The sequence below is a fragment of the Sphaeramia orbicularis genome, chromosome 10 (genome assembly GCF_902148855.1).
Source record: "Sphaeramia orbicularis chromosome 10, fSphaOr1.1, whole genome shotgun sequence".
Lineage (NCBI taxonomy): Eukaryota > Metazoa > Chordata > Actinopteri > Kurtiformes > Apogonidae > Sphaeramia > Sphaeramia orbicularis.
In genome coordinates, this window is record NC_043966.1 from 51,809,258 (window position 1) to 51,833,662 (window position 24,405).

Sequence of the window (24,405 nt, forward strand, 5' to 3'; positions counted from 1 at the left end):
TGACAGCGTTGGCTTCAATCCTGTCTAAACTGAAGAACAATATTGAACAAAAAATGGGGAAGAGCTGTTGTGAGACTGACTGTATGAACAGGTTCTTAAAGCAGTGGGAGCTTTCGTTTGACAGACACCGAAAGTCAAAGAAAAGAGAAGTAGATGGATCCACAAATCCAGGAAACCAAACCTAGATCTGTGGATCCTGTTTGGTGTCAGCTAACATTCATTTATGCTGAATTTTTGGGTCTAATCAGACCTGAAATGACCTATTGTTTTGGCTAACGTTCCTTCTTAGTAAAGCTCTTGGTTTCATGATCAGATCTTTCCTGTTTTTTGTCTTCATTTTGTGATTCTGAACCTTGTGCTCCTACATGATTAGTAAACTAACTGAAATTGAGGCCAACCTAGTTTTTCAGTTTACGAACAAAAGTAACCTGTGCAACTCCACAGAACAAAAATGCTAAAATACTGGTGAGGTAGGTAGTTAAATGACAGTGGAACTAAGCCCTGGAATCAACTAACTAAAAGGAGGAAAAACATGTGGTTTGTTTGTGGTTTAACCTCCTCAGACCCAGCTCTGGGTTTCCTGTCCACATTTGTGGACAAGACGTTCACAACTTCTTTCACAAAAAAAAAAAAAAAAAAGAAAAAAAAAAAAAGAAAACTGTCCACCACAAAGGACATTCCATAAAAATTTAAAAAACTGCATCTGAAAAAACTGTTGCATCATAATGTTTCCAATATAGGCACTTATTTAATAAAAAACAAAAAAAAGCCTGTACTTTGCTGACATTTCCTGGGTCTTAGGAGGTTAATAATGTTGGGGTAAAAAATGAAGAGTGCATTGTCTGCACTGGTGGAGGGAGGCCTACGCTTCCTGAGTGACTGTCCAGTTTGATTAATTGTTCCACTATAATCTAGACCCAATTAGTAAAAGAAACACACAGTACTAATGAATCTTACTACACCGCTCATCAATCCACAAACAAATCAAATCTAGATCTGAGATGACTTCAGTTCTTAATTCTTAAATTAAACTCCATATGTCAAAACAAGCTCCTTATCAAAGAGTTTTCCCTGCACCTCCTTCCTCTGTCTTGCCTCAAACGAAAAGATAAACGACTCTGGACTGATCGAACATTACAAATGGTAATCGGTGCCACTGGTGTATCGAATGTTTGTGAAAGTGAAGGACATCAGCAGAGACGCAGACATAGAGGGGGACAGATGTGAGACGGACGACCCTGACAAACACAGTGACCCAGAGATGTAACACTGTGACGATAACGTGAATGCATTAGCACAAAGAGGAGGCGCATTAATGTTCAAGAGCACAGGCTGCGCTGAACCTGATCATATGCACTTTTACAGCTGTAAGGTCATCAACTTATAGTGGGGGGGTGTTAATATCAAATACCACATTAGCCCTGATTTTCTGATGCAACAGGATGTTCTAAGCACTCCTGTGTAATTTTTTTGAAATTTTTGTCCAAACGCCCCCCCCCACCCCAAAAATTACTTTTTTAACTCTGAAAATCCATGTTTTTCACAACTTTCACAGCTTCTCCACTCTTTTGTCCAGTGCAATGTATAAATATGTTCATGATGGGCCATTTAATGATCTTGTCAGTGTCCTATTGTATCGTAAGAGTACTTTGTACTATGAACAGTCTAATGTCAAGGTCATGTTGGAGGTTAAAGGTCACTAAAATGCCTAGTTTTTTCAAAAATTCATACATTCTGACATTTGATCACATATGTCCTACGTTCTCTTCCCTCTGGTTTCCTGGTGGGATCCCCCAAGGCCTTTGGTCCTTTCAGAGCCACATTAGAGACAGAATAGTGCAACACGTATATTCCATTTGAATTTGCTGCCATTAGTGTGGCAGGAAACACTAGCACACATTTAGGAGGGAATCACCAACACTTCATTCATTTTCTGAACCCACTTTATCCTCACTAGGGTCATGGGGGTCGCTTGGAGCCTATCCCAGCTACTTAGGGGTGAAGGCAGGGTACACCCTGGACATGTGACCAGTTCATCTCAGGGCTGAACATATAGAGACAAACAATCACTGTCACATTCACACCTATGGGCAATTTAGATTAACCAATTAACCTATCAGTGCATGTGTTTGGATGGTGGGAGGAGCTAGAGTACCTGGAGAGAACCCACACAGACACGAGGAGAACATGCAAACTCCACACAGAAAGGTCCCACCCCCATCAACTGGTGTTGGAATGGAACCCAGGACCTTCTGTCTGTGAGGCACCAGGTCTATCCACTGCACCACTGTGTCGCCCACAACGGGACATATTCATGTAAATGTCAAAGTCATGTGAAACTACCGTTAGTTCTTTTTGACATGTCTGTATGGAGAATACATGAGTAAATAGTTGTGTTGAATGTGTCTTATTGAATGGAAGTTGTTTGTGGTCAGTAGATGTGTTCTGAGGAGAGAACCTGAGCCCAACATTTGGAAGAACCCACATTAACAGCTGAATTCCATCAAATATGCATTTGGACCATTTGGGTGACCTTTGACCTATAATTGGACCTTGACTCCACACCTTTTGCAGTGCAAAGCACTCTGAAGACATGAGATGTCTCACAAAAAAACATTGAAGGGCCCAGCATGAGCAGATTGCTGCATTATACTTTATCAAAAGTGGAGAAGGTTTGAAAGTTGCCAAAAACCCCACATTTTCAGGGTTGAAAAAGTAATTTTCAGGGTGGGGGTGGGTGGGTTGGGTTTGATTTGAAATTTTTTCACATTTTTGTATTCCCAAGACACAGGAGCATTAGAAAATCTGGGCTAAAGTTGAATCTGAAAATTTTCCTGAAATACCCCCCCCCCACACACACACACACACACACACACACACACACTTACAGAGCTGAGGAAATGTGGATACGGAATTGCATGACAGAGTTTGACACAGTTGAATTCTGTCGACTGTTTTCTCCTCCTCAACCTCATTCTGAGAACAACTACAAACATACCATGAGCTGAAATAGTCAGAAGAAACTGTATGGAGATGAATATGTAGAATCAGCTTCGCACTGTTACAGATTCTTAGCTCAAAAGAAAAAAAAAACTGTGTTGAAATTGCTTCTTTTTTTTTTTTTAAACATCTTTTTTTTAATCTATATAGATTTCCAAAATGAGTATATTTGTGTAAAGTATCCGTGTGTTGAGGACTGCTACGAGGAATCTTTTGAACTTTTAAGATGATTCTCCCCTCGTCTTAATCAGCCTCTTTCAGGTTAATACACTTTGATGTACGACAACACGACATGAATAATGAGGAGCTGGACTTTAACTAATAACCCTGTTTCGAATTCATGTCACAAACCTGGTTTTCCACTGTGACAACACTTCAAGCACATATACTACAGTGTGACTGGAATATACCTGGAACCAAGGTTATTATCGTAAACGAAAACTAAGGAAATGACGAAAACTAGAATTGAAAAAACATTTTCGTTCGCTGAAATAAATAAAAACTATAATTAAAAGAAAAAAACAATAACTAACTGAAACTGTACTGTGTGTTTACAAAACTAACTAAAACGTACAAAAATTATGGATAAAATTCCCGTCATTTTCATCTTTGTCAATGTCGGATTGATACGAAAGCGATTTATTTCGCTCAAGCAGTTTTTACACGTGGGGTCACCATGGAAACTGCAGACAAACCCACATGGGACCCTTATATGCAGCCCAAATGGAACCCTTCTGGAGCCCACATGGACATGCTGGCTGGGATGTTGCTGCTATCCTTCATTTCATTTCATTGTTTGCTTACCATTTTCCTTAGCCTCACGTTGTCACTGCGTAACTTCCATTTATATAGATGTTTTTGGTTTTTTTTTTAACACATGCGCAGATGTAGAAGAACAAAAGAAATCAGATTAACCTGTATATGTGTGAAGACATCGGAGTATTGGAAAGAAATCTAGGCGTGTTAATCCAATTTCTCATAATCAGATAACTGCCGTTATCAGATAAAGCCGATCAGATTTTCCTGTTTACATGATCAATAATAATCTGATAACTCCAGAAATCAGATAATAATGGGAGTATTGGTGTGGATGTAAACAGGCTCACTGACTGACTTTACTACAACTTTAATCAAGAGTGACCAACAGATTTTGCCTCTGCATTCTTCTGGTTCACTCAGTTCACAAAAATGGCATACAGTTCACTGAGTGTGCCTGATGAAGCCAGAGGCAAAAGGCACTGGTGACTCTGATTAAAGTGAGGGTGAAGCATTCTCAGCATGTGCTACTTTTCATTTTGGTTATCCCTGCAGCCAACCACTACCTGACTACTGGCTGTGTATGGGGAGTGTCATTTTCTAAGGCCATTAGCACTAGTTAATACAGACTTGAGGAACAAACTGTTTATTTATACATTAGTAAATATTAAGTAACCATTAACGAATGTCTGTTGTTAATATGTCTTCATTTACAGACACCAACAGGAGTGTGGTGTTGAATAATGGACATACAGGGATTGGACAAAATAATGGAAACACCTTAAAAAAATCAACAAAATATAATTTAATATGGTGTAGGTCCGCCTTTTGCGGCAATTACAGCCTCAATTCTCCGAGGTATTGATTCATACAACTTGTGAATTGTTTCCAAAGGAATTTGAAGCCATTCTTCAGTTAGAATACCCTCCAACTCTTTTAGAGATGATGGCGGTGGAAATCGACGTCTTACTTGAATCTCTAAAACTGACCATAAATGCTCAATAATGTTGAGGACTGGGGACTGTGTCGGCCATACGAGATGCTCAACTTCATTAGAATGTTCCTCATGCCATTCTTTAACAATTCTAGCTGTATGGATTGGGGCATTATCATCTTGAGGTGAAGGTGTTTCCATTATTTTGTCCAACCCCTGTACAAGAACATTACGATATCCCAGTGAAGTTGACCTTTGACCTCTTGGAGTTAAAATGTCATCACTTCATCATTTTATCCAATTACATGTTTATGTGACATTTCTGACATAATAACTGTCGATTCTTAAGTTATGGACAAAACTTGATTTGTGAGGTCACAGTGACCTATAGGCATCTCAATCTAGTGAGCTCAGCCTCCACTCTAAGGACACATTCTACACAGACATCACATTCATGAGAAGTGGACATAGAGACGCACAGACAGACAAACAACAGACTGCCTCAGATCCCAGATTGCTTTAGCTGCACAAACATTAAAGCCATGTAGTGATGTAACGATATGAAAATTTCATATCACAGTTATTGTGACCAAAATTATCACGGTTATCATTATTATCTCGGTATTGTTGAAATTGTGCTCAGAATGTTCAAAAAGTACTAATACACACACTGAAATAATTTAATAAAGTTCTATTTTGAAAAAAAAACGCACAAACAAATAAAAAAACAGTACAATGTACTTTGTTGACAGAAACATTCAAATATTACCATGTAAACAACAAACATACAAATGTGTATTAAAGATGGCACCTTATGGACATTGTTTGACCATTTTCCACATCAAGTTTGAGTTGTTTTAGTTTCTTTTCCATAGATAGATAGATAGATAGATAGACAGACTGACAGACAGATAGATAGAATGGCGGTCTCTCTCCCCTCTCTCTCTCTCTCTCTCTCTCTCTCTCTCTCTCTCTCTCTCTCTCTCTGAGATTTCAAAGTTGTCAAACACGGTTATCATGATAATTAGAATTTAAACGGTAATTCTAACCACTGGGAATTTTATTGGGGTTTATCGTTATACTGGTAATGGTTACATCCCTAAAACCATGAAACGTCCTGAAATTACAATGACACACTTCCTCAGAGGCTTTTAATTTGTCATCACGGATAAATGTAGTAAGGATGAGTGGTGAAGTCTGAGGAGAGGGAGAGAGGGAAAAGAGAAAAAGAAGACAAAGGTACATGTAACATACTAGCAGCATTGTACCCATGGTGCCATTGTACAATAGTGCCCTCCCGTGGTGCAACGGTGGCATTGCACCCGTATGCCCTCCCGTGCTGCAACATCGGGACATCAATCGGACACGCGTCGGACACAGAAGGTCCATTATAGAAGGATTAGTAAACAGTTTGTTACTACCAATGAAGAGCAACCATCTGAAGTTTCCCCCTGATTTCGAGGTTACAAGGACCGTTCAGCTCATTATCTTTTTTAATTACAGGTAGTTTGTCTTTAAAGTGGAGGGACAACGTCACCATTGCAGACGCTGTAGTCATATTGCATTTCATTTTATCCTCCAGATCCAAACCCTTGTCTTCTAAACAGCTAAGTTTCTTTTCTAAAACAGTTCTGTTGAATTTGTCCAGTTTTTCGCCTGTTTTTGAATTGGACAGAACAGAATAAATGCCGTCAGTCCATCTGGTTCAGTAATTCAGTCCTTCAAAATAGGATAACACAGGCTAATAATGATTTATCTGGCTGCAGCTACACTTATATACGTAAACACAACAAAGAAACAAACAGCAGTATACAGCTGTGCCAGATGATCAGTGGTTGTAAACATACAATCATATCACAATCACACAGAAAATATTTGAATCTAAGATATCTGAGACAAAGAGTTTACATGTAACAAATGAAACACATTTTAAATTATCTAATCAATAATTATTGATTAACTTTGATAATTTTTCAACTACAAGTCAAAATATCAGAACAACAAAACAAAACCTTTTCTTTCCACTGCAGAAAAAAATCCTGATTGAAGCAGAAGATTTTTTAAAATAAAATGAGTTTTAATGAGAAATTTTTGAAAGGCAGTTGGAACGAATAATAACAGAAGTTACAGTAATTATGTATTGATTGATTAAAAAAAGGATTAAATTACTAATCAAAATATAATCAACAGACTAATTGAAAAAAGACATTAAATTAATGGACAGACTTACAAAATAATTGTCAATTACAGCCTACTCTGGATAAAAGTGTAACACTGGTCCCACTGCTGCTTCATTTTTACACAGTTTACTATATCGCTGCTGACCTAAAGGAGCTGTTGTGTCTGTACTTTTGTCTGTTGTTTATTTCTTTGTATGTTTTGTAGAATGTGAAAATTGTTTTATATGATTATATTGTATGTTATTCACATTGACAATTTGTAAAGATTATTGTAAGGACCCCAGGAAGAATAGCTGCAGCTATGGTACAGCGAATGGGGATCCTAAAGAAAGAAAGAAAGAAAGAAAGAAAGAAAGAAAGAAGGAAAGAAAGAAAGAAAGAAAGTTTCAGCATCCATCTGTTTATTCACTCTGTGCTTTTACCAAACCAGCCTGTCCCTTTACATCTATACAATGTGATTTACAGATTAACTTCGTTTACAATATGTTGTGACACATTTAATTTTTTATCAAAAATTGAAGCTCCTGCAATTTGGATATTGCTCTTGGCTGTACAGCGATTTTAATACCATTTTGATTAATTGTCCAGTCTTATTTGGCACACAGACACAAGTAACTGTGACTGACAGGAGAAATAAGGAGGTAGGCATTTTCATTTTGGGAAGGCCCTGTTTCTTAAATTGCAGTCATTTCATCTGTTTGGCAGTAGTCACATTGAAAGCATCTAGTGCCTGATAGTATCACCAGGCTGGGAACCGTACAGCATAATGATGAGAGCGGCCGTCAGGGTTTGTGGATTACTAATGAGTCCAGAGGTTGGACCGGTGCATGTGGAACGTACCTTTCTCGTAGTTGGCCATGCTGTCTTTGAGCAGGCAGCTGAGCTGGTGGCCATTGAGATGCAGGAAACGCAGCTGGTCCCGGAGAGTGGTTTCCTCCAAGACATCGGGGATGACATGACCCACGTTGTTCTGAGATATGGGCAGGCCGAGCCCCAGGGCCAGGGTCGCAGTCAGGTCAACCTGCTCCACCACTCCAGGCTTCATCATTCCCACTGATATGACAGGGTACAAACACACAGCAGGAGACGCCATAAATACAAAACATGATGCTGAAATATTCACGACAGACTTCCAGATGTTTGTCTTTGTCTTATTTTGTTATATTGTGTTGCTGTTACACAATGAGTTCAGCTGCAGTTCAACCTGAATGTGCTTACCGTCAGGTACCTCATTTATTTTGCAAAGTTTAAATGCACCACTCTGTGTGTGCTGCAGGTTTTTTTTCCACTTGAAAAACCTGCAGTGTCAGACATAAAATGGAAAACTTTCAAAATCTCCCCAAAGCTTGAATCACTATTGTTGTAGTGAAGAGCAAATTCAAACAATATAAAGTCACATTTTATTTACTTTAAACTCCATGATGGACTCCATTTTCATATCGACTGTTGTGAAAGACTTCTCCTTTCACAATTGCTAATTCTTCTCTCACCAATGACTCTAATGACTCTAACCAGTTAAAGGTGATTTGGCAGACGGACCTTGGTGGAGAGATTGAAAGTGATAAGTGGGCAATAATTGTGGCTGATTGTGGTAAATATGTGAGAGAGGCAAGGGTTAAACTTACGCAATATAATGTAATGCATAGATGCTATTACACACCATCTAGATTGTATAGGATGAAACTATTGGGTGATGATTTATGTTGGAAATGCAGAGATAAAACTGGAACTTTCCTTCATTGTATGTGGGAATGTGTTTGAATCAGACCCTTCTGGACTCAAATTCTAAATATTTGAAGTAATTGGCTTGGAGCAGAAATCTCCTCAAACCCAGAGCTCTGCTGACTGGGGGATAAGTCTCAGTTACCCAATATAACCAAATGTAACTTTTGGGTAATTTCAGTGGGTACAACAACAGCTTGTCGAGTCATTCTAAGACATTGGAAAACATCAGAAACTGCACAGATGAAAGAATGGATCTGTGCAATGACTGAAACTGCATCCTATGAATGTATGCTCAGTAGATTAAGTGATGACAGAGACGGGGGGGTGACCCTTTGGGACACGTTTTGGGATTACATAAGTAGATAGGACTGCAAGTATGAATGTATGAGTGCATGTACAGGTGTGTGTGTGTGTGTGTGTGTGTGTGTGTGTGCATGCGTGTATATACAGATAATTATTAGTTGATATTTTTATGTATCCACTTTCTTTTGTATCTGCTGCCTGTCTTTTATTTATTTATTTTATTTTTGATCTTTTATGTTTTTGAGATAAAGATTATGTCGAGTCTGCCACCAGAGTTAATTGTTAATGATATACTACCTGTTCTTGTATGGAGAAACATATTAAGTTTGCCATGTACCAAACCTTTGAAAAGTTCAATAAAAACTTGAATTAAAGAAAAAAATAAGGTCTGAAAGATAATAATGTCCTTTTTCATTAAGAAAAAGTCTTAAACTGATATTGGTTATAGGGCTAAACAAAAGGTCATTATTTCAGACATACACTGAAACTGAAATGTTAGGCAGAATTGTTCTTTTTGTCATTCATTTTCACTGAAAAAATATTCAGATGACAATGAAGGATTTTTTGTTTCAGGTCTTTTGAGAAGAAAAGACCTAAGAACTAGACGATAACTGACAGGTATATGTTTCACTGTAAGAAAATCATTAAGTAACAGAGCAAAGTTTGTGCCACTTTGAACTGAACTCAAGTCTCAAGCACCACTGTTTAGTTATTCATTCCTCCAGTTGAGTTTTCTGTACATTTTGCTATAACAACTTACAATGATAAGAAAAAACACCTCAAACCAAAAAACTGCAGTGTATCAGTAGAGCTGTACTTGGAGTATGTCAGACAAGCACATCTTTTCTTCCATGGTGTGTGGTCTGACTGAACTGGTAACCTGCATTAGCTTGTGAATTGTTGCTGCTGTTACCTCACAGACCTTAGATTTGTAAGAAGTGAAAGTAATTTCAATGCTATCAGAAACAGAGCCACTTTCCTGCAATAATGGACAGAAACTAGTTCTCCTAAAGCACCACAGTTTGGTCTTTTCCCTCTAATCTGTGTCTCCTATTTATTATTGTAAAACAGTTTAGACTTGGAAGAAGTGAACCCTAATTGTTGTTCAATGGCAGTATCAGTACAAAGCAGCAGAGTTCCACCAGGTTGGACTGAAACTGCTGTCAAAAAAGCACCAGTTTCACCTCTCTGCATCTACACTCTGGTTATCTTACAAGTTAATATTAAGTTCTGCATCTTAGCTGATGCTGACTGCTGTTACCTATATTCACTTTCTTTAAATCTCAGAGAACGCCATAAAACGACTAAAAATACAGAAATATACTGGTGACAGGAAACAGCACAATGGCACATATCTGCAACATGTTTCTGATAAAAGTAGACATGTTCACCAATATCGGCCAGAAGAAAAAGTCCTGTTTTCTTTCTTTAACCTGATGGTAGGATTTTCATTGTCTGCCTTTTGTTTTTTTCCCTCTGGATCCTCCTTTTATTTATGTAAAGCTCACTGAATTGCCATTTTGTACGAAATACACTACATAAATAAACTTCTCTGGCTGTGAACGATTACTCATTTTTAGGGATGCACTGATACCACTTTTTTCCAGACCGAGTACAAGTACGAGTACTTACATTTGAGTACTTGCCAATACTGAGTACCGATATGAGTACTTAATAATCCCATTCCAGTTCTTAGTTCATTTTGTAAATGTGCTTTATTGTTGTTGTCATTAGTCTGACTGGAACAAAGTGCTGCTACTGACATTTAATGTGTTGGAATGAGCATTTCTCAATTAATCCACCGGGGGGGGCGCTCTGAATTAACCATACTGGACAAATACCATGAAGAAGAGTAAAGTTTTTTGAGAAGAAGAAGAAGAAAGTTAGTAATAACAAACATGGAGACAACAGAGGTAACACTAATGTGATACTAATATTGCAGCGTTTTCACTGGTAAGGTTTAAAAGCTTAGCTACAGCAGGAAGAGAAAAGAGAAATGAGCCAGAAGTTTGGTTTTCACTTCTGTTGGCGGCAGTCCGCACTGCTGGTATTCTCATTCTGTTTACGCATCCGCGAGCACCTGCTAAATGGATGGAATGTATTCAGAGGACGGACAGAACGCTGCCTCCGTATCTGTCTGTGTCTTTAACGTTACTGTCAGTCAGCGTTACTTTTATCACCGTCATTTATTTGGTTCAACCTCCACACTCTTCACACTCCCTACACATTATTCCTCCTCCTCGTACCTGCTGCACTGAACTGTGAATGTCAAACGGCCGTAAGTGGGATCGGTGCATTTGTATCGGATGTCTTTTACGAGTACGAGTGCGAGTACACACACTGAGTATCGGAGCCGATGCCAATACTCGTATCGGTATCGGTGCATCCCTACTCATTTTACACAATAAGGGCCTGATTTACTAAAGGTTTGTGCGTGTAACTTGACTGCACACGCAAAAACACATTGAAGCTTATCCACTAACAGGGCGAACCGAGGTTTGCACCTCTCAAATGGTCAAAATAGCTCGCACAGCCCATTTAGCGTGTTTGCCTTGATGAATATGCAATATGGGCGTTTCTGCCAGAATGCGCAAATTTATTGGGAGGAGTAAATGCAAATATTTATTTATCGCGTGCAATGTGATTTACCAAACCTGAAACTGACTGTGGTGGCTGATTTTGCGTCTATATTTAGCGCGTCTGAAAGGCAGGTTTGAACTGGCACAGCTTCACCATAAACTGGCTGCAGGTGTTGTGGCGAGGAGGCGCATAGGCACAACCAAAGGCAACGCAGAGAACTAATCTGATCTGCTCGCATCAACATTTTTGGAATGAAGGGAGAAATAAAAATAATTTGAGACATTTGGACCCCCACTTTATGGGCCTGCCCCCCATGCCTGGTTCCACCAGTGGCACATCACCATTAGGCCAGGACCAGGCTCCTGAGAGACAACTCACTCGCAATCGAGTGATGGGGAGACCGAATGAGACGGGTTCTAGCGCTGCACAACACACACACATACAAACACACACACAGACACACAAACAGTGCTGTCAATTGTGTTGTGACTGGACTCCTGAACTAGCTATATAAGTGGATGTTTTTTTTTTTGTTTTTTTATCATGCCCACAGACTTAAAAGTTTTCATTCACCATACAGAGCGACATAAAGAGAGAAGGTATTTATTTCACTAATAATACACTTCATCACTGATAAACAACAACAGAGAAATACCTATTCACCCCTCTGTGTGGAAAAAGAACAACTTCATATTTATGAGTGTTGGCATATCCCAGAACAGTTTTTACAGCCCACTGTCTCCATGACGACAACCAGTAGCGTACACAAAATCCTCATTTAAATAGGGCGGTCTCCAAGACTTTGCACCTGTTGTCATTTGCACAGGCAATCTCAGTTGATCACCTGTGACACGCAAATCAACAGCACGTGCATTTTTTAGTGTGAGCAAGCACATTTGCGCCCGTTATTTGCGATCTTAGTAAATCAGGCCCAAAGAGTTCATCTCAAACATTTCCACTGCTATTTAAAAAAAATCTGAATATTACTTTCCTTTTTCTTACTAAAGTTCTGTCCTGACGGTGAAATAACAGTAAGACAGATCTGTGCTATTCTGAGGTCAGTGATTGCTGCAGATACTGGATACATCCATATTCTGTGTTGTTGGAACATCAGATTCTAAACAAAGCTTCTCTCCAGAAGCTCTTCGCCTCCCCTCCTTTCCCCTCAGGGCTGTCAAACTGCGGTCACAGGAAATTGGGGCATGTGTTGACTATATAAGACACTAAACCCCTCATTTCATTTAATGTGTGTATAATTTACACATCAAATATAGATGGGTGATTAAAATCTTTAATCAACAATGCAGCTTTAGTCTGAATTTAAACATGGAACATCGAAGCATTACCAAAAAAAAAAACCCCAAAACTCAATTATTTCAGTCTTAATGCCAGCAGGGATGAAGACGGATGTTAGAACATGCAAATTAACAAAAATAGGAAGCAAAAAAAAAACAAACAAGAAACAAATGAAAGCATCATTTTTCATTTCATGTCATTTTATGTTGACATGTAGCTTCCTGTGGAGAGCCTGTTCAAGAGCACAAACTGAGTGGGAGTCATTTCCCTCACTGTGTTTGAGAGAAGTTTTCAGCTGGCAATAAGGAAATATGCTGGTGTACAACATATCCAGAAATTAACTTCAGTCGGCTTTGTCTGTACTGGAACAATTCAAGTCACATGTGAGAAGAAGTAGTGGGGGGCTGTGGACTGCAGACTGGGAAAAAGCCCAGAGCTATGAAGCTAATTTGGTAATTGGACACAATGAAATTAGCCGGGAATTATCCATTTTTATGTGAAATAGAGACAGATTTGCGACAAGAAGACGATTTTGGCATATAAAGCCCATGGCTATTCACGATAATACCATAAATCTACTAAGTATATCAGGCTTTTGTTCAAATCTGTTCGCTGGCAAGAAGGACTAAAATTGTTCAAGTCATAGTCTCAGTAGCTATACTTACTCTAATCCAGGGGTGTCAAACTCATCTTCTTTCAGGGGCCACATTCAGCCCGATTTGATCTCCAGTGGGCCGGACCAGTAAAATAATAACATAACAACCTAGAAATAATGACAACTCCAAATTTTTGTCTTTGTTTTAGTGCAAAAAAACACCATTAAACAAGTTGTCAGAGAACACAAACCTCCGCCAAGCACTCCAAACGGTGTGCATGTGTGGATCGACTATTTCTGTTTAAATTCAACAGTTTCCAGGTTGTTCCATTCAGCAGAACAAGTTGAAGCTTGGTACCAGTCATGTGTCTGTCAAATTATATTCAATTCCAATCAATATTTGTTGAGTTAGAATGAAAAATGTGTGGTAAATGGGATTTTCAATGTTAAATGTAAATGTCCACAGAGTCCACATTCCACAGTGGACGTGGACAATTTAGTGCCAGATACAAGATATTGTACTAAGCTACAGGTGGATCAAATTGGAGGCTGATCAGAGTCGTTCTGAATTTTTTATGAATTTTTGAAAATTGGTCAATGATGGGAGATAGGAAAATTGTAGATGTTGTGACCTTGCTGTGACCTTGAACTTTGGCCTACTGGGACCAAAATTCAACGGGTTGGTCCCAGGGCCTAGGCCTATCTGTGGGTACAACTTGGCAAAGATGGTTGGAATAGTTTTCCCGTAAAGTTGCTAACAAACAAACAAACACACACACAAAGCAAAGTGATCACAATACCTCCTAGAGGAGATAATTATCCAAATACTTTCATAAACTATCCAAACAAAAAAGATGTGAATAACCTGGAAAAAATGAAATTTCTTATGAAAAATAAGTGCAATTTTAACAATATTCTGCCTCCACTTATCATTTCTACATGTGCATTATGGATCAGATCTACAAAGACAGTAAACACTGAGGAACAGGCAGAAAAGAGTTCAAATTGTGCTTAATTTTCTTTAGACATTTCAGGTTGTTCATATTAGCTGAGGTTATTCACATTTTATTGTTACAGGATAGTTTGTAAATGTAAATATTTTCATAATTTAATGTTATTTTTTGCACTAAAACAAAGACAAAAATTTTAAGTTGTCATTATTTATAGGCATTATGTGTTTTGTTTTGTTTTTTTCACATCAAAACGAAAAGAAAACATGAAGTCATTATTTTTTGTAGGTTATTATGTTATTATTTGACTGTAGATCATATTGGTCTGTATATGAAACCGGAACTGAAATGAGTTCCACAGCCTTGACTGTGGAATTTTTGCACAAATTCATCCCATGGGCCGAATTCGAACCTTTGTTGGACTGCATTAGGCCCCCGGGCCGCATGTTTCAGACCCCCTGCTCTAATCACTGAGGCAAACACACTTGGAATTCTTTGTATTGTTTTGGAAGTGTGGCGGTGGGTGGACATCGCAGAGCAGAGCGACTTACGTTCTGTCGGAGCAGATGTGTCACAACTCACTTAAAGGTTACATCCACTGAATGCTGATTCACAGAGGATGACTTACACTGATGATGAGACATTACAGTATTAGCTCTCAAACACCAACACCACGACTCGTCACTTCCATCCAATCCTACTACTATAATTAAGCCCTCAAGTCCCTCCACGCTTAGTTACTGTTGCTATGGCTGTCAAGCTTTCACACCTGCCATGTCACTCCACTGACAAACAATCCATAGGAAGTGATAGCATATGTTTGTCAATAACAACTCTGAAATACCACAGACATGCAGACAGAAATGACTACAGTATGGGTTCTTCTATGAAACTGGGTTTATTTTGGTATCTGGCATTTTTCCATCTTTTTAGACCAAAAAATAAAAACAAAATTTAGACATATTTTCCCCCAGGATGGACTTAATGATGACCTCAGATAAATGCAAAAAAAATTATACTCTTGCTCAGAGTCATCCCATAATTAATGAATTTTTAATAAAATATTGGGGCCCAAAACAGGACCCAAATATGGACATTAAAGCTACCTAGGGGTCAGTGCATTTTATCTGGACCACATGGCTGTAAATGGTCTTCTATAGACTATAAATAAAGAAACTGTGTTAAATGTGTCAATCCTAGTGGTTTTTCTAACGTCACATGTGGGTTTTTCATCAATCTCAGTCTCATTCCAGGTTTGGTGTGGAACCCATCGTGTCCACTGGTGTTACATACAGAACCTGAACATTTAAACACATAAATTGCAAAGGATTTTGCAACAGCGGTCATTTTTGTGAAACACTCTGCCTTGGATATTAGATAGATAGCTAGATAGATAGCTAGATAGCTAGATAGCTAGATAGATAGATAGATAGATAGATAGATAGATAGATAGATAGACAGACAGACAGACAGACAGACAGACAGACAGACAGACAGACAGACAGATTTACTTTATTAATCCCTACTTAATTAATTCAATTCCCAAAATGTACCTGTGACAGAATAAAGACATAATCAAAAAAATAGTAGCATGTCATTTTTGTGTCTTTTTTACCGTGTTACATACAGATTTTTGTATTAAATATAATGTCAAATAATATAAAAATGTGTTTTATCTGAAAAACGGTTTCTCCCTTTATCTCAGTAAATATTTATTTTTAAAACAGAGCCAAAGTGCTTCCAAACCTGCTTCATAACATTAGTCTACATCTGGTTTGAATTTTTAGCCCCCATGTCCTGTTTTTAGGACCAGTTTTATAGAAGCACCCATATGTATTTGAGTCACTTTCATAATATAGTGTTAATTTGTTCAACAAAATTTCCAATTGTTCCAAGATAATCTTATCTTATCTTATTTTAACGCACAATCCTACACAGTCCTGACAACAGAAATACAGAGGAAAAATAATTCAAATTCTTGTTTTTGAGGTTGGACAAAGAACACAAAAACACTAGCTAGTTTGAAGAACTAATTCTTGGTTGTTTGCTTCTAACTGGGCAGCGTCGTGGTCTGTCTGTGCTGTCGTCTCCACATTGATGAAGACCTGCGGTTGTTTCCGAGCCTCTTCAATGGCAGCTAACTGCTCCTACCGTGCTAATGCTAGGTGCTGTGAGGACGTTAGGGTGAGTAAAATGTAAGGACCAAAACTCTTTGGTGAGATAAGAAAGCGAGTTAACCTTTGACCTTTTAATTGCGTTAAGATAACTAAATTAGCATCTATTCTTGAAAAATTAAAAACATTTCTGTTTATCAGCGCCTTATGAGTCCCACAAATTTGTCTCATACATAATTTCTATGAGGGCCAGAAGTTTCTCCTCTGTAAAACTGGCAATATTTTGTACATTTTTTTCTGCTATTCCACTACACATCTAAGTAACGGAGGAATAAGTTAAAGATGGACCAGATCACTTACTCCCAAATAGGGATGTAACGATATGAAAATTTCATTTCACGGTTCTTGAGACCAAAATTATCATGGTTATCATGGTTATCATTATTATCGTGGTATTATTGAAATTGTGCTCAAAATGTTCAAAAAGTACTCATACACACACTGAAATAACTTAACCAAGTTGTATAAAAAAAAACAAAAAAAACAAATAAAATAATTGGCACAATGCACTTTCTGTTGCAGAAACATTCAAATATTAACCCTTAGTGGTCTGAGCCTATTTTGTCCGTTTTTCAGTCCTTCTGATTTTGCCTTTATATACTACATAAACAAATGTTTACTATACCCATGTTTGGGATCTTTTTTTTCAGCACAACTTCATCTATATCAGCTGTCTATTATTTTTTTCACTTTAACCTACTATATCAACACAAAAGGCCAGAAAACACACACAAAAAAAAATATATATATATAAAATCCGATTTGAAAAATTTATATAATTTATTGCATAAATAACACAAAGATGCTTAACAAAACTTTTCAAAGACTTTAAAAGTGAATATTGGTTCCAAATATTAGGTATATACAATTAAAATTGTAATAAATTAAAACTATACTCAAATATTTGATATAAAAGCACAGCTTTACATAGGGTTTTTTCCCCTAAAAATGCGGTAATCAAACACAGTTATCATGATAATTAGAATTTAAACAGTAATACTAACCGTCTGCAATTGTACCGCGATTTATCATTATACCGGTAATCGTTACATCCCTACTCCCAAATGAAACGCATAAGACTGAAATGACCAGTGTTGTTTAGTAACAAAGTAATACCTCACTACTGTACTCAAGTATGTTTTTGGGAGAATCTGTACTTTATTTAGTATCTTTTATTCTGTTTACTTTCCGTTTTACTTCACTGCATTTCCATACTCAGTTGCATACTTCTACCCCCATACATTTTTAATTCACAGTATCTTTATTCATTACATAAAATAAATTACAGGATATTTGATGTTTTCATCTTTGAGATTACCGGTGATTGCAAAAAAGTTAGGAGTCTGAATTGTCATCGGGCCTAATCATGTGATGCACAAGTGCAAACGACATCCACACTCAACCTGTCAGTGATCTGCTGATGTGAGCAGCAGCAGTTAGCAACAGTCTGGTAAGCAGCAGCACGTCATGTGAAAGGGTGGCAGCGAAGGAGGAAAGGAGGTTAGGGAGAGAGGGAGAAAAGAGAGGTTAAGAGGAACAAACATGAGAGAAGAGGAGTTGAATGAAGCTCTGCCATAAACAGGTTGGTTTTATAGAAACTGTTCAGACTTTGCATTCCATGTTTACAAAGTATAATGCTGGCTCCATGTTCTGAGGTGTCGTACAAGCTTCATAGTTTTCAAAATTCGGACATTTCTACTCCCAGCAGTGTCCTCCTCCTGTTTAGGATTTTGAAACCTTGTTTTTGAAGTGTGTGATGTAGGTATCATTTTCAGTATTTGGACTGTAAGACCAGATAAGTTGAGTTTACTTAAAAAATCTCAGGTATCTCGTTGCCTTAATGAAAACTTGAGTGTATTAAACTTAAATGCTTGATTTGAATGGAATTGCTATTTTAAGTACAACACAATAAATGCCAAGTTAATTTAATTTAAAATTTGTTGCAATGTCTATTGTTTTGTATAAACATTAGACTTAATATCATCAGTTCATTGGACTCAATTCGAAGTTGATTTAAATTAAAATCTTTTGCAATATAAATGGCTTTGTATAATTATTCAACTTAATATATTGTAGCGTGGATGAAAATTGGGCAGGAAGTAAGCTCAATGTAATTTACCAATACAGGAAGTGCTTTTAATTTGTCAAGACATTAAGATTTCCATTGTACTAAAACAATCTTAGATGAACAGTAAATCCATAGTTCTTCCTCTGGCTCTGACTCATGGTGCAGCTGTACAAAAATACAAAAACAAACACAAAAAGGCCAATAAACACTGACATACACACATTAAGTCCAAATGAACACTAACACCACAACCCCACTGAACCCCTGCACAGAAAAAGAACACTTTTACAACAACATGAACAATACCCACAATGCAATGCACAGATAAAAAGGTGTGGTCAGGACTAAAACTGAGTGATTTAAATCCATTCAACTTAAACTTTTTCGTACTTTCGACTATGTCTACAAATTAGTAGAATATACTTAACATTTTATAGTAATGTCATAAAACTGAAATCATTTATGTACATTGTAATCAAAGCATTTTAGTAAATACAAAGTCCGGGCTTACAGTGTGGACTGTTTATCTTTTACTTCACCCTGTTTTAAAATCCTGGATAAACTTTATAATATTCAAAATTCTGATGCCTTTGGTTGTTCTTAACTTTTATGTGTACTTTTACTTTTATTACTTGAGTACATTTAATTATACATTACTTGACATATTTAAATACAGTAAATACTGGATACTTAAAGACTTTAACTTGAGTAGTATTTCAGTTGGTGACTTGAACTTCTACCAGAGTCATTTTTGGTACCTGTACTTCTATTCAAGTATGACTTTCCAGCACTTTATGCAACACTGGAAATGACACCTGAGAAAAAAAAAAACAAAAACCTGGCATAGTACAAGTCTGTGGGGGCCAGGGCATTTGGGAGCATCATGTAGTGGCCATCTGTGGTATTACACCTTTAGGACGCTTCTGCTTTGGCCTCATTTTAGAGCCGTATTTGGTTATTAGAAAGCTGTGCTCAAGGTACAGTATTAACTTTGAATATGTTCCAATAGTGCTTAATTACCTCCGCCAAGGAGGTTATGTTTTTGCTGGCGTTGGTTTGTCTGTCTGTCTGTCTGTCTGTCTGTCTGTCTGTCTGTCTGTGTGTGTGCAAGATAACTCAAAAAGTTATGGACGGATTCGGAAGAAAATTTCAGGAAATGTTGATACTGGCACAAGGAACAAATGATTACATTTTGGTGGTGATCGAGGTGGGGGGGGGGCACTGATCTGCCTTGGCGGAGGTCTGCACTCTCCAAGTGCTTTTGTAGTTCTATATTAAATTGTATTCTAAATATGACAGCCTCGCTAAGTGCTGCTTTCATGTTTAGTCTGATAAATATAGTATACAATTTTTGTAAAGATTTAGAATTATGTTTTGTCTTGAGTTCTTCCAATTAAGGTCATAAATATTACAGAACCCTGAAACACTAGACCAACACTAGCTCAGGACATGCTTAGAGACCAGGTTTAGAGGAGATAAGAACATAAAACTATATTACAAATTGAAAGGAGAGCTGTTAATGGATTCTTAAATTAATTGTCTGTTATATAGCTCTTAATCAGCAACTATGACTTTGTTTGATAATTGGTTACAGCACATTTTCAAGGAAAAAAAAAACTGAATATATTCTCATTCCAGCTCCTAAAATGTGAATATTGTCTGATTTCTTTCTTCCTCTATAGTGACAAACTGAAAACCTGATGAGAGTTTACTTTCAAAGCTATAGCTATAGACAGAAGTCTGAAACCTTTTTTCTAGTTTTAATAGCACAGCATTTCAAAAAGAAAACCGTAGGCTTAAACTGATCTCTGTATGACGCATGTATCCAGCATGGGCCATACTTGTCAGTTCATTAGTATCTCTCTGATGTCTGCGGGCTGAAATTTCTCCATAAATGTTTCGAAACAGTGTTGCATCAGTTCCTTGTATGGTTTCACCGTTGTTGCAGAAGGTCTGGAGGCTAGAAGTGATCACCTTTTCCATTGTCTCTTACTGACACACCTTGGTTTCAACTGAAACATAATGCAACATAGATCCTCACAGAACGCAACAAAGGGACAGTTAGACACTGAGGTAAACAATGTGTAGATCCTTAAACATGCGCTGCTTAATTTAACCCAGTGGTTCCCAACCTTTTTTGGCTCATGATCCCATTTTAACATCACAAATTTCTGGTGACCCCAGACATTCAAAACAGAGACATTTTTTTGGGATAATATTAATTTGTTTTTGATCATGTAATAGTTTGTTATACTATGTTGCAAATAAACGTTACTGTTAGACAACATTTAGACTATATAATGTAAATTTTTATTAGTAAGTTTTAATTTTTGAATTTTTTTTTATAAATTATTAGAAATTTCAGGTGACCCCAGACATTAAAAACAGAGACATTTTATTTGGTAAAATTAATTGGTTTTTGATCATGTACTAGTTTGCTATAATATGTTGCAAATAAACATTAATTTTAGGCAGTATTTAGGGTATATAATGTAAATTTTTATCCGTAAGTTTTAATTTTGTATCAATTGCCAGACATTTCAGGGGACCCCATTTGAATTCCAGGTGACCCCACGTGGGGTCCCGACCCCAAAGTTTAAAATCACTGATTTAACCCTTTAGTGGTCTCAGCCTATTTTGGCCGTTTTTCAGTACTTTTGATTTTGCCTTTATATACAATATAAAGAAATGTTTACTATACCCATGTTTGGTATCTTTTTTTCAGCACGACTTCATCTATCTCACCTGCCAATTATTTCTCCACTTTAACCTACTATATCAACACAAAAGGCCAAAAAACACACAAAAATGATAAAATCTGATAGAAAAATTTACATTATTTACTGCATAAATAACACAAAGATCCTTAACAAACCTTTTTAAAGACTTTAAAAGTGAAAATTGGCTCCAAATATTAGGTATATAAAATCAAAATTGTAATAAATGAAAACTATCCTCAAATATTTAAGGTCGTGTCCCCCCCCCCGGTCCTCCCAGTTTTTCACATCCGGTTCAGGGGGGGGTCATTCTCACCATTCTTCTAGTTTTGTCCATTTTGAAAAAGGACAAAAAATGACGAAGACATGGTAAGAAATGTAAACCCCCCCTCTCTCATTTTCATACTTTTACTCACGTTTGTTTGCTCTGAGTTCAAAGTTCAAACCATCATATCTCCAGTTGTATTTGCTCTATCAACATCAAATGTGTCTCAAGTCTGCACTTTTGACTGCAGTTGTCCCTCACAGAACGCGACAAAGGGCAAAGTTAGACGCTGAGGTAAACAATGATTGTGTAGATTCTTAAACATGCGCTGCTTAATTTAACCCTTTAGTGGTCTGAGCCTATTTTGGCCATTTTTCAGTGCTTCTGATTTTGCCTTTATATACAATATACAGAAATGTTTACTATACCCATGTTTGTTTGTTTGTTTTTTTCAGCACAACTTCATCTATCTCATCTGCCAATTATTTTTTCACTTTAACCTATTATATCAACACAAAAGGCCAAAAAACACAAAAATGATCAAATCCAATAGAAAAAATGTACATAATTTATCACATAAATAACACAAAGATCCTTAATGAACCTTTTCAAAGACTTTAAAAGTGAATATTGGCTCCAAAAATTTTGGTCTATAAAATCAAAATTGTAATAAATGAAAACTATCCTCAAATATTTAACATTAAAGCATATCTTTACATAGCCCCCCCCGGTTTCCGTATCCAGTTCAGGTGGGGGTCAGATTAGAATCCACAGATTCTTTGAAAAAGGACAAAAAAAGATGAAGATATGGTAAGAAATGTAACCCCACCCGTTTTCATACTTTTACTCACATTTGTTTGCTCTGAGTTCAAACCATCATATCTCCGGTTGTATTTGCTCTATCAACATCAAATGTGTTTCAAGTCTGCACTTTCGAATGCAGTTGTCCCTAGTGGTCTACGTGACCAACGACGTGTTGAAAATGTCATGCGATTGAGTCACAGGGCCGTGACCGTGGACCCCTAAGGGTTAAGTGGCTTTGCCTGTCAGGGTCCTCCAAGCAATGTTGACAACATGGTCTGCCAGTCTGCGGTAAGAAAAGAAGCTCAAATAATGCATTCAGATTAGAGAGTGAAGCTGTGGTATGGCCCCAGTAATGAACTCCGGTCCAAACCTCCTTGGCAACAAGAAGAATCCTGGACTAATGAAAACAACACGCAGCAGAGCTTTCTAATGACCCACCAGTCTCACTATGCTCAAAAAGAACCAGTTATGATGATGGCCACTGATTGGCGCTACCAAGTAGTGCGTTTAAAGGAGCGCATTATAATGTCAACGTAAGGGTCAGATGAGTCTATAGGTTAGAGCACTATTAGTTTGTCATTTCTAATTAGATATTTTGTATTTTCTGTGCATGGCCTTCATATGTAAAGGCGCTCCGTAACTACCTGTGGGACTCAGGACATTTATACTAAATATTGTTCAGTCATCTGTACATTAACTCTTTCAATGCCATGGGTCGATTAAATCGGCTTTACGAATATAACCTTTACAGTGCCACGGGCCGATCAGATCGGCTTTGGAGAACACGCCATATTTGTGTACAAACAAACCATCCACCCCCATTTCTTTCTCACATTTTGATGACGTTCTTTCAAATCTTCTTGCAAATTACGATCAATAATGAATCGGCTGCGCCCGGTGCGTTTTGAATCTAAGTAGCAATCGGTCGGATGTTACCGAGCGGTTTTTGACCAAGGAAGAGCTCGCGTTTCGTTTTCTGCTTGGGAAATTTTATGAATGAATTTATGAATGAAATCATATGCAAATTAGATGGCCATTTTGTAGTAATATCGTAAACACAGCGATCTGTCAAAACAGTCCCATCTGCTAGAAAATGAGTTCTGATGACGATTCAGACTTCGATTATAAAAACAACGCGAAATACTGAAAAACGGCCAAATTCTGTGGCACTTTTAAGGCTTATTAGCCCCTTAACTGTCTGGCACCGAAAGAGTTAACAGTCACCCCACATGTTCTATATGTATGTTTGAATGTTCAATGTTCATTTATGGCAAACACTGTACTGTACTTTACGGCGTGTTTTTGAACGCCTCACAGTATTCCCTGAGGTGCTGTGAACGTGACCTCGCTGTAACACCACAGCAGAGGCACGGTGAAGCAGAAGAGGAGCAGGTTCACTGGATTTTACCAACTTGAGTTAAAAAACAAAAACCTTTTTGCTATAAAGGAACCCGTGGACTGGCTGCAACAAACCGAAAACCGAAAGTGAAACTGAACATGCTTCTAATGTTAAACCCGGCCTCTGTGCCTCTGTTATACTCTGTGCTGTCGTATTTTGGGTTTTTTTGCAGCGGTGCCGTGAATTCGGCCCTGTTGGATGTACTGTATATAGAGCAAACCCTGCACATTGGTTCTGCTTGTGTCTGGTTCCACAGTGTTGGCCATCTTCACATAGCCTACGTGTATTGGTTCTGTACACCTCTGTATTATATCGAAGGCCCCAAACTAGGGATGTAAACAATTAATCGACTATCAATTAATTGCCGATAAGAATTTGAGAATCTCCACTGAGATCTCGCTCCATCATGTCAGTGATGCAAAGTCAGAAACTCCCATTTCTTCAAAACTGCCCCTCCTCAGATCCATTTATTTGATTGAATTTCTCTGTTGAATTTCTTTAGTTCTACTCCATAAATTTCATTGTCTGTTCTGTATCCAATGGTTCAATAAATCAGTCATTAAGGAATATGACATGCTTTTTTCATGAAGAATACAAACAATATTTAGCTTTATTCTTATCGACCCTATTGACAGAGAAAGTCAGGTTCCCAGGAAAAT

General features: G+C 37.6%; 1 protein-coding gene across 2 annotated transcripts in view; it reads right to left on the reverse strand.

The window, feature by feature from the left end:
• pigg (phosphatidylinositol glycan anchor biosynthesis class G (EMM blood group)) overlaps window positions 1-24,405 on the reverse strand; it is a 202,424-nt gene that overhangs the window by 118,936 nt on the left and 59,083 nt on the right. For both annotated transcript variants that reach the window (XM_030145924.1, XM_030145925.1), the window contains exon 6: window positions 7,711-7,923. In XM_030145924.1, the coding sequence (XP_030001784.1) occupies window positions 7,711-7,923 (213 nt within the window). The remainder of the gene's footprint in view (window positions 1-7,710; window positions 7,924-24,405) is intronic.